General features: G+C 38.4%; 1 protein-coding gene across 1 annotated transcript in view; it reads right to left on the bottom strand.

The window, feature by feature from the left end:
• Positions 1 to 1,196: 1,196 nt before the first annotated feature.
• The window catches only part of IL23R (interleukin 23 receptor), a 61,524-nt gene continuing 51,497 nt past the window's right edge, over positions 1,197 to 11,223 (bottom strand). The window contains exons 7-10 of the mRNA XM_012653758.1: positions 9,717 to 9,812; positions 6,791 to 6,893; positions 4,158 to 4,248; positions 1,197 to 1,877 (exon numbers count right to left, since the gene is read on the bottom strand). Coding sequence (XP_012509212.1) covers positions 1,227 to 1,877; positions 4,158 to 4,248; positions 6,791 to 6,893; positions 9,717 to 9,812 — 941 coding nt within the window. The 3' untranslated portion in view covers positions 1,197 to 1,226. The remainder of the gene's footprint in view (positions 1,878 to 4,157; positions 4,249 to 6,790; positions 6,894 to 9,716; positions 9,813 to 11,223) is intronic.

Below are 11,223 nucleotides of genomic sequence, written 5' to 3'. Positions count from 1 at the left end.
GCTCCTGTTTTGATTAACTGCTTAATTTGTTATAATAAAATTAAATCTAAGTATAAATTCTTATTGTTGATAATTGTTAGAGGAGGAAGAAGAATTCAATGGGTAAGCTAACCTATTTTAAACCATTCTAATCATTAGAAAAATTTTTCCTTGACCATAAATATTAATTGGAACAGAGAAGTCTGCTGGGTACCATTTCTCAGCTTAAGGTACGCATTTTGTATTTTTAAGATCAACCACTTTGCAATATTGACCTTATTGCAGATAGAGTTCATCTCCTGTCCCAGTCCTTATTGATTGTGGCCATCAAGAGCACTCGTTGAGAGGATCCCGAGGCCACCATAGAGTCAGCAGAACGGCACGTGGGGAGCAGCTACTGATACGTGCGGAAGACATGGGGTTCAGGACAGTGGCAGGTGCAGCAAGTATTTGCCCTCCCAGATTTGCACAAATACCTATTTTCACAATTTTCTGACATATATCTAATACATAGTTGATAACAAAAAAAAAAAAAAAAGGTTTCCATCTTGCTGATCCTGCATCTGCTGCCTCTCATGGATCCTACTATGGTGTAAATGATATGCCAACCATGCCACAGGGGAACAAGGCCATCACTCGTAACTTCAGTGAAGACGGCAGCTTCATGATTTCCCCACATCACTGTTTCACAGCTCTCTTATCCCAGAATCACAACAAGGAAAGATCAAATCCCCTAACCTGAATGGAAAGTAGTGGGAAAAATAATACAGCAAACTTGCTAATGAATTACCCTCTGATTCTGTCCTTTACTTACTTGTTTTTGGGGGTTATATTTTTATCATTGAATTTTAAGTGATAAAATGAAGAATTAAATTTGCTTCTTCCTTTGCTAATATTAATGTTTCAATTTTAAAGAATTGTTTTCAGCATTTATTTTACTACTGCAAATTTTGTATGACTTATTCGTTTTTTATACAACAGAGAGAATTATTCTGTCTTTCAATGAGGGAAAATTAAGAGGAAATAGTTGATACTTTGTAAAAAATACAGGTGGTATTCCTAATAATGCTGGGTGTGTGTGTGTGTGTGTGTGTGTGTGTGTGTGTGTGTAACTACAAAGCATGTTCCATCTTTGGATCTTAATTCTCTAATTTTAAAAAATGAGGCAGAATTTAATTTTTACTGCGTGGAAGATCCAACTTCCAATTGAAAGATAACTTTCCCATATTGATTTTGACCACACAGCTCTATTTTTCCAAGATCGAAATCCTACTGAAGTGGCTTTCCAAAATATTTTGTGGAAAATAAGAATTAATAGATGGCGACTCCTCATTCATGAACCCCAAACAGGAGACAAATTCATCGGGCAGCAGGGTCTGTTCTGTTATACTTTCATCGGGTGAATTGTTTTCCAAAAGCATGGTGGTTTCTCCCTCCATTGAGTTTTGTATGTCAGGAGGACTGCATTCTCCTGGATTTAAAATGAGGCTTAATTCTTCAGGAAAGAGTGTGTTGCTTAGTGAATTCATACTTGAGACAGAAAAAGCAAAATTAGGACATATTTTTAACCTTGGATTTATCCCTGGGTCTAAGGAATCAACTGGTGGTTTAAGAGTTGAGGAATCCACTTCATCATTATTGCAGAGATTGTTTTCCCCAGGGAGGAAATTTGAAATCTGGGGTTTATATCCAGTGTTGAGATCAGGAAGATACACAACTGTAGTATTGGCGAACAGTGATTTTTGCAGGTAGTCTCTTGTGTCCAGGGATTCTGCATTCTTTTCCTTCTTGTAGTCTGTGGGCTTGTGTTCTGGGAGAAAGATTTCTATCTCTGTAATCACAGGATCAACATATAGGAGCTCATCACTGGAATTATTATTCATAAATTCACTTTTTTCCTAAGGAAAAAAAAAAACATTGTTTTATTTTTAACAAAAGACATTTAAAGGGGCCAAACTGGATAACTGAATAAAGACTAGAATTTTGCTTTCTCTCAGCCTCCCTTTCCCCCTCCCTTTTCTCATACTGTTTATCTTCCCCTGTGATTCCCTCCTTTTGTCTTTTATTATCCTTCCTGCTTCCAAATCTTTATTAAATTCCCCCATGAGAAACTGAAGGAAAGGAATAATAAAAATAATCCATTTCTTAAGCATACTTCTTGGCTTAAAAGATTTAAAGGGAAAGACAAGTCTTGTATATTAACTTGTATATTATTTTAGGACATTTTGAAAATTGGATTTTGGAATATGTTGGACTATTTCTTAATATTGTGGAACCTAAGTACAAGAAAATATTTTGCTGTGTAAATAAAAGAAAGGAGGGGAGAACCCTAGTTTGCTTACATATTGAGAATGAGGTTGTAATACATGCTTGGTGCTGAGGTTCTAAAGGTGTACGGCTACTCACAATTCAGACATGTCAAAGTTTTAGCCTGATGACTTTTCTGGAAGAGAAATGGACTCAAGGCCTTCCAGCTGATGGCTCACGTCTCAGGGCAAATAACTTCCACCCAACACAATGATAAAATTATAGTCACCTCTGTGTGCATCCCCCCTCCTCATATGTTGAAACCAAGGCAGTGTTATTTGGAGGTGGGGCCTTTGGAGGGAATTAGGTGACGAGGGTGGAGCCTTCATGAATGGGATTAGGGAAGAAGGGAAAGGAGAGAGATGGTCTTTCTCTCTGCCGTGTGAGTAGGCAGTCGTCCCTAAGAGAGTCCTCACCAGGAACCTAATTGTCTGGCTCCTTGATCTTGGACTTCCCAGCCTCCAGAACAGTGAGAAATAAATGTTTGCTGTTTAAACTACCCAGCCTATGATATTTTGTCAGAGCAGCCCAAGCAGACTAAGATCCCACTCTGTAGTCTCTTGGGTAGAAAATAAAACCTTACCTGAAGGAAACCCGAAGGTTCACCTCTAATTCTAGGAACACAGAATAGGAAGGGAGTTTGGCGAATAGGAAGGGAGTTTGGCAAAGAGGAAGATCTTAAATAAAGTAGTGTGAAGTGTCATTTGAATTTTCTTCAAACTCAGCTTCCCCAGGGCACTTGTCAGGTTTAGCAAGAGCAGCATGCTGGGAATTACTTTATTGAAAAGCTGGACACGAGGAGTGGCTGGAATAGTGCTGGAATGGTGAATAGGATCAGATCACAGAAGGTCTCGTGTTATGGAACTCAGACTTCAACCAATGGTTTTTAAACCCTTCAAAACATTTTTACTTTTAGCCTAGAAACACTTTGTTCAAATGATATGAGGTTGGGGAAAGAGTCAATTCATGGGCTCATCGGAGCTTCAAACAGAGCCACTTTTATTTGTTTTTCAAATACTTAATCTTCCTTCCCAACATGCTGTTCTCACTCCTGAACCTTTCCTCACATTGCCCCCTCGACTTGGAATGTTCTCTTTCTCCTGAGCAACTCCTTCTCATCTTTCAGTGTGTTTCCTCTCCACTCCCATCACGTTTGGGCTCATTCTGTCACTGCACTTACGTCACTGCTTTGCAATGCTTGGATGATGTGTTTGTCCCACCGACTGGGTTTTGAGCCCCTTGACAGCCAAGCCCAAGGGCTGGAAAGTAGCAGGAACGCACACAGCAGACCCTTCCCCCCCTTCAGAACCTGCAAAGTCCCCTATCCCCTCAGGGTCTTCATGGTGCACGCTCTTCTCTTCTTTGCCAAAATGGAAACTTGGCCTGCCCCTGGTGGCACCATCTTTCACGGTCCTCTCACATGAATTTTCCTGCATCCCATTGGGACTAAACAGTGAAGTGATGTCCTCTTTGGGCTCCCCCTGCTTCTCCACCTCATGTAAAATTGAAGCACCTTTGAGTCTTTGAGGCTCACTCCCTTGAGCTTTGTTTTCCACCTCCTTTTGTCCCTGAAGACAGCTACCAATTGCTTGGTCACCAAGTGACTCTTGCACCTGGCCCACAATCTTCCACTTTACTTTTCTCTTTTGAATAGCACTATTTCTTTCTTTCTTCTCTCTTTTCTTCCCCTAAATCCATTCTCTCCTCTTAAGTAGGGTTTGAAATGTACAATGTTGTTTCTACATACATATATACAATTATGTTAATATATATACATATTTATTTATTTAAATGGAAATTCTACTCTAATTATTAGACTGCACTCTTTGTCTCAACTGCTACTCAGTTTTTGTTTGATGGTGTTTGGTTACCTGTAGCATTTTCACAACATTACTATTTTCCATATTAGGAATATCTTGATGAAGCCACTTTGGCATTAGCAATAAGATTCTTCTTTTAATTCTAAAAAACAAAAATGACGCATTAGAAGACGTGTATTACTTTGGGATTGGTGCAGGCAACCACAGAGGAATTAGGAAGTCAACTGGAATGGGATGCGCAACAAAAATCAAATGTCCCGATGCAGGAGCTAAGGTTCCCATCTCTTACTTAAAGTTAAATGGGAAATTGATAACAACATCTTTTCAGATTTTCCTCTTGTCTCTATTGCTCTGCTTCTTTCTACTGAGCAGGAACATTTCAAAACACTCACAGTAGATTCAAGGTAAGTGGGAGAACCACCCCGGCAATCAAACTGCATACATGTTAAGTAGAGCAAACCATTATAAAAGCAGAAGACATCAGTGCAAGAAAATTTGAAAAACTTAAGAGACATTTTGTAGAACTTTCCAAGGTGACCAAACTACAGAATTAAAGAACAGGATATTATATATGAAAACCCTATAATTCGAGCTCCTCTGATTCTGAATTTTTAATTATTCCAAATCGGGTTGCGATGATAGTGGTGGCTCCAAACTTTCTTTTTATGGAGGAGGTAGGAGGCTGGAGAACTTGTCTTGCAGCTGTGTTGCACAGTGAGAACTGGTTTTTACTTAGATTGTGTGCTTATCTGGCATCACTGGAGTGGGGTGATGGAGAGAAGAGGGAGAAGCCGTGAACATCCCACTTCCTCTCCCAAGCTACTCCTTAGTGCTTCCATATAGTTTAAAAACACTTCCTGCATTGACAGTACAAATTGATTTGAGCCAACAGGTCTACCAAGAATTTAAAAGAGACTAAACACAGTTTTACATGTAAACAATGGACCTATTAACAACAAATCAAACTTGTTTACGTGTTTAAACAGGTTCTCTAAGGACTTTTACTAAGTAACAACTGAAATGGCTGAGTGAATTTTGCTAGCTCAATTTGACCTTGGACTTGAAGGTAAAAATAATTTCTTTCCATATATTTACACAATATTTTATGATTCAGGTTTTTTTCTAATTCACACTAATTCACTCTGTATTTAAAATTAGACCAAATTAGTAAATTCATGCTATTGTAGTAAAGTTTTTATATAGCATGCTGATACAGTGAGAACGTATTTATGGATATTTACCTACTCTTGGATTCATTATATTGAAAATGAAATGCTCTCTCTTGTCCAGTTCTGTTTGTGAAGTAAGGTTTTTACAAACAGTGTATGGTTATCTTAAATAACCGTATCTGTTCATATGTAAAATAAATATATAGAAATTACCTCTTGTTTCATCTTTTTAAAAAGAGTAATTATTTAAATAATTAAATTAGCCAAGAATTATCCTATTTCCTTACTTGTCATTACCAACTGAAAGTTAGTTTTTGGTTATTCTTAATAACAAACTTAATGTTATTTAAAATTTCACACTGACTAGGACATCTTTGGATAATAACACAAATATTAATATTTTTTATGGGATATTAGTTTGAACCTTAAGATATTTCAAGGGACTTTATAATTGAATATATTTTAAAGCAACTTAAAATGCAATTCCATATTAGTTTGCCCACCTCACAAGGGTATTAGGAATATGTTTATTAAGGTGTAATTTAAATTTTGAAATATTAAGTTCTGAGGAAAAAGCCTACATAAATAAGAAATCATTAGCATACTTTATTTAGAATAGCTCATTTAAAATCCTTCTACTGCATTTTGATTATAAATTTAAAAGAAAGATTATCTCATGAAGCAAGTGATGGCAAGAAAGAAACTCAGTGCCAATTTGGCAAAGAACATTCAAAAGAGCACAAATTGTGAAAGATCGGATATACAGGGAGACTGCCACATCAAACAACTCTAGTCTATTAACAGAAATACTCAATGCATTAGAAATACTCAATGCATCTAGTAAAATGTGCAATCAAAGGCTTTGCTTTCCTCAAAATCTCATTTTCAATAACCAGGCATAAATCTTTGCAAATATCACATTGATGGAAAAAAAGAAAGAACTGATTGAAGGAGGCCAAGCAAAAGGGGCTTCAGGGCCGGATGCTAAAACACCAACACAACTGGTAACAAAGTGACAAATTCAAACATTGCCATACTTCTCTTTCCATTGATTCAGCTGGTTTGCTTGGGTAGAATCCAAGGCAGATTATGATTTAACCACTCTAAAGAACAAGGCACTGAAGATAAATTGAGGCACAATGGAAAAGGCTTGAGAACGTGGGCTTTGACACCAGCTGTGTCGGGACTCCTGGCTCAGTGCTCAGTGACCGTGGGCTGGAGGACTTAGACTCTTTAAGCCTCATTTAAGTCACGTGAAAAATAGGCCATGGAGCTTTTCTGGCAGGGTCACTTTGAGGATTAAATGAATGACATTCGTAAAGACTTGGCATAGGTAGGTACTCATTAACATTTGTTCATTTTATTTTCCTTTTTCCAAATAAAAAGGTTGATGGATTTTTCTAGTAAATAACTGAAATGACTACATTTTGATGGTACACACACACACACACACACACACACACACACATACACACACGGTCTTAATCAGAAAACAGAAATTTTATAAAAACCTACCCAGTTCGGAGTGATCTATTAAATATCCCAACCAAAGAAAGAACTGACAACGTAACAGCAAAGATGACCATTCCTGACAAAAGTCCAATGTCTTGCCTGTTGTCTAATAAAAGGAAAGGAAAATAATTTTAACTAAGCATTAGTGTTCATGTGATGCTGCAATGATCATTCTCTCTATTCTGCTCAAAGCAAAGGTCTCAAAGAAAATGGGAAGGAGGAAGCAAAATTAACCTCTACCGTGGGCTGTAAAGTGACTGCTCTTCCAAACTGCCTGACTACCCCAGGAAACAACTTTTTGTTAGAGAAAATTGGGCTACGTGTATATGTCATTGTGTTCCTAGAAGTGCATCTCTGGCAAATGTGGTCAGATTGTGCATGCATATTTTTTAACCTTTTGTGTGGAACAGAATTTATGTGCAATTTGTCATCATTCTTTACAATTCATTATTTATGAATTTTTTTCCTGCTGAAAAAAAACTCTACTTAGAATAATATATATTATAAGAAAGAAATCAAAATTGCCATATATCGTGCACTCATTATAAAACCAATGCTTTTCTTGCATTTTGAAGTTGACTTAATCTGACATTTTTAAATAATTAATATAATTTATTGAGTATGTATTACTCACCAGGCTTACCACGTTTTCTCCCTGGTACTTGAGAAACCCTATTTTCAAATATAGAAGATAGTCGAAACATGACTTATCATATTGGAATTTGTTCTAGAGCTGTGTAGGGTATTGGTTTCCTTCCATCCTCCTTCCTCAGTCCCTCCCTCCCTTTGGTGAACATTTATTGGATACTTACCGAGTGGCAGACACTGTCTTAGCCCCGCCTTAGTTATTTCCCAGCTATGCCTAATCTACACTTGAGGTCTCCAGGCTAATTGGCAGATAGGGCCCTGTGTAGGTCTAGCTTACTCCAAAGTCCCAATGGGATATAGAATTAGTGTTTTCCTAGGGCTACAGAGCTATTGCTGAAAACTTCAAGCAACTAATAGTGCCACACAGCCTTGGGCATTAGTGCCTGGAAGAGGATTACAAGCCCCTCAGTTATCATGGTGCCAGGCGAAGGGTTCTAAGGAGTAGAGCGCGACCAAGAGCACAGCTTGGGATACTTGAGTTCGAATCATACTCTGCCACATAATCAGCTCTGTGACCTTGGGGCATAGTTATGAACTTACTGAGGCTCAGGTTTTCTCTTCTGTAAAATACTTATCTAAGAGAGTTGTGGTGAGTTCCTAGCCTCCGCACTTTCCACAGGACTGTCAAGGTGCAGGTCTGTGCAGGCATCTATAATTAGGGATTTGTACTGAACCTCAGCGCTTGGCTCATAATTGATTTACAGCTACAAAGTCAGAGTGCCCTTACCTTGCTTCATGTTTTTTATAACACTTAACCACTGCCTGACTTTCCATGATTGCTTTATTGCTTTTCTCCTCTGTCTGTCTAAAATGGAAGCTGCACAAAGACAGGGTCTTTGCTCATTGGTTTCATTGCCAATGCCCCGGCACATAGAACGGTGTCTAGCACATAGGAGTTGTTTAATGAATATTTGTTGAATAAATAAATGAAAGTGCAAAGAATATCAATAAAACCTGCAAAAGTTCTTATACTATTCTTGCCAGATTTCTATGCAAGGAGATAAATGGTTACCAGTTGTCTAAATTTTCTCAATTTGAAATTTCTAGTTAGAGTTATACTTATCCATTGTACAACCTGATCTAATATCCTTAGAAAGTCAGGCATGGTGGCTCATGCCTGTAATCCCAGCACTTTGGGAGGCCAAGGCAAGAGGATCACTTGAGGCCAGGAGTTTGAGATTAGCCTGGGCAATACAGCAGGACCCCATTTCTAAAAAAAATTACAAAATGAGCCAGGTGTGGTGGTGAACGACTGTAGTCTTAGCTACTCAGGAGGCTGAGGCAGGAGGATTGTTTGAGCCCAGGAGTTCAAGGTTATAGTGAGCTATGATGATGCCACTGTATTCCAGTCTGGATGACAGAATGAGACTCTATCTCAAAAAAAAATTTTTTTTAATTAATATTTTTTAAGCTTAGAACATTTAGGTATGCTCATTAATAGAATAATAGTCATACTAACAAATAAAATAGGTTTGTATAAGAGAAAGAACACAGCCTTCAGGATTTTGAAAGAAGAGGATTTGAATTTTATGCTGTCACTTAGCGGCTGTGTGATCTCGAACAAGTTCCTCAACCTCTCTGAGCTTCAGTTTTCTCAGCTATAAAATAGATACATAGCACTTATCTCACCAGGTTGTTTTGAAGATTGAGGAAGATGATGTATATAAAACTCCTAGTACATGGTATTAGATAATAGATAATATTTTTTTAGAAAGAAGGTTTTGGGTCTTGAGCTCCAGAAACTATTAAAACAAACATGTTTACAACACATTGCAAAAGCTGGCAAAGTCTACCTAACCACTTCTTAAATTCAATTTTAAGCAGATCTTTGTACCATGGCAATTATTTTCCTATGGAAAGCATATGGTATATCTTTATTTATTTATTTATTTTTTGAGACAAAGTCTTGCTCTGTCACCCTGGCTAGAGTGCAGGAGTGATAGCTCACTGCAACCTCAGACTCCTAGGCTCAAGTGATCCTCCTACCTCAGCCTCCCACGTAATTGGGACTGCAGGCATGTGCCACCACGCCTGGTGAATTTTTCTGTTTTTAGTAGAGACGGGGTCTCACTCTTGCTCAGGGTGGTCTCAAACTCCTGAGCTCAAGTGATCCTCTCACTTCGGCCTCCCAGAGTGGTAGGATTAAAGGCATGAGCCGCCTCACCTGGCCTGGCATAGCTTATTAGCCAGAAACTTTTGCCTGATGTGATTTTTCAGTCTGGAGGGCTAAAATGGGCAATTACTAAAGACTACTCAAAAAGCCTGAGAGGTATTTTCTTACCAGGAGTAAGGCGTTCTTTAAAGATGGGAGCAATTAGAAGCCCAGAATTCTGACTCTGACTATCATGTTGGAATGATTTTGGTGCGACCTGGGAAACTTAAAAAGAAAAGAGTGTCAGTTTCTCACATTTTGAACTCAGGTTGCCCAATTTCCTAAGAGAGTTTCTTCCCTTGTTTAGAGATGATTAAAGTAAACTAGTAACTTTAATAGGCTTGAAAGATGAAATAAAAGCAATGGTCTTCGATTGTGTGTCTCCTTTTTATTCATTTGGGTAAATCTCAAAGGAGGAAACGCTGCAAGGACAATTAAAAACTACCTAGGGTTTGTAAAACTTCAAGGTGTGTCCACTAATTTCATGAGGCTTCTAGGCAACAAATATCAAGGAGCTTTATTTCACTGAGCCAGAAAAATGCACAATGACTGGTCTCTACTTGATGCCTTCCAATAGATGATGCAATAATGTTTAGGTTTCTTTAAGAGTCTCCAAGATGTGTCACTGTTGCCTTTGCACAATGTTTGGGATTTTGATTAGCAGACACTTTGAGGTTGTAACACAGGGGTGAATGTCGTGAATGACTTCTCTCTGCTCCTTTCACATTCTCAAGGATTCTGGCCAGCCCCGTCTAGTCATACAGGCTGTCAGGACACAGCTAATGAAAGCCTCTTCCCAGGATGGGGTGAGCAGCCTCGGCACCTAACTTCTTTCAGCCCGAATTCAAAAGAGTCCTGGTGCAGCCTTGTCCATCTCCTCCCTCCTGATAATTAAAAGATGCCAGAGGTGACATTAAAAGCACAATTCTCCCAGCTGACTGAAGACATTTCTGAAGATGGCTCTAAGCTCTGGATCCCTGAGAGTGCCTCAAGCCCTATTTAGTCAGTCATTCTGATTTCAGTGCTCAAATTCTTTTTTTTTCTTTAAATTGCTTTTGGGGCCAGAAAGAAATCACAACTTCAAGCGTCCTTAACTGCCACCAAGATATCACAGGCTTGTGTAATGAGCAACGTAGCCCATGCAACTCTCTTTGAGAAACATATCATATGTTTCCAATGAAAAGCTTTCTATGGGTCTTTGGAAATTTTTTAAAAAGGCTGATCGGATGCAGGCACGAGTTTGACTGAAGGGTAGTTTTCTAAGAACAATAGGTAGGGGATTTTAGAAGATGAAAACATCAAAAAACCCAAAAGTTCTTTCCTATGTTTTTATTCTGGCTTCTCTACAGCAGAGGAAAATGTTTCACTGGGAATTGTGACAGATCAGAAATTCTCTTTGGCTTCTCAATGCTTCACTAAGTTCCTTTTGTGAAAGGTGATCTTACTAACAACCTATCTAATAGAGGAAAATAAACTATCTAACAGGAAGTAAGAGAAATAAATTCACAGCATATAATTGCCCCTTTGAAAAGGAAACTCACAATGCAACTATCCCCTTTGTTTTGTTTTAATTAACACATCTGTGGCCTAACTTGTTATCTCTAAGAGCTCCTTCTCAGCCTTGGAGAGCCCTAAG

The sequence above is a fragment of the Propithecus coquereli genome, unplaced genomic scaffold, assembly GCF_000956105.1.
Source record: "Propithecus coquereli isolate 6110/MARCELLA unplaced genomic scaffold, Pcoq_1.0 Scaffold427, whole genome shotgun sequence".
In the NCBI taxonomy this organism is placed as follows: domain Eukaryota; kingdom Metazoa; phylum Chordata; class Mammalia; order Primates; family Indriidae; genus Propithecus; species Propithecus coquereli.
This window is presented reverse-complemented; position numbering and strand designations above follow the sequence as displayed.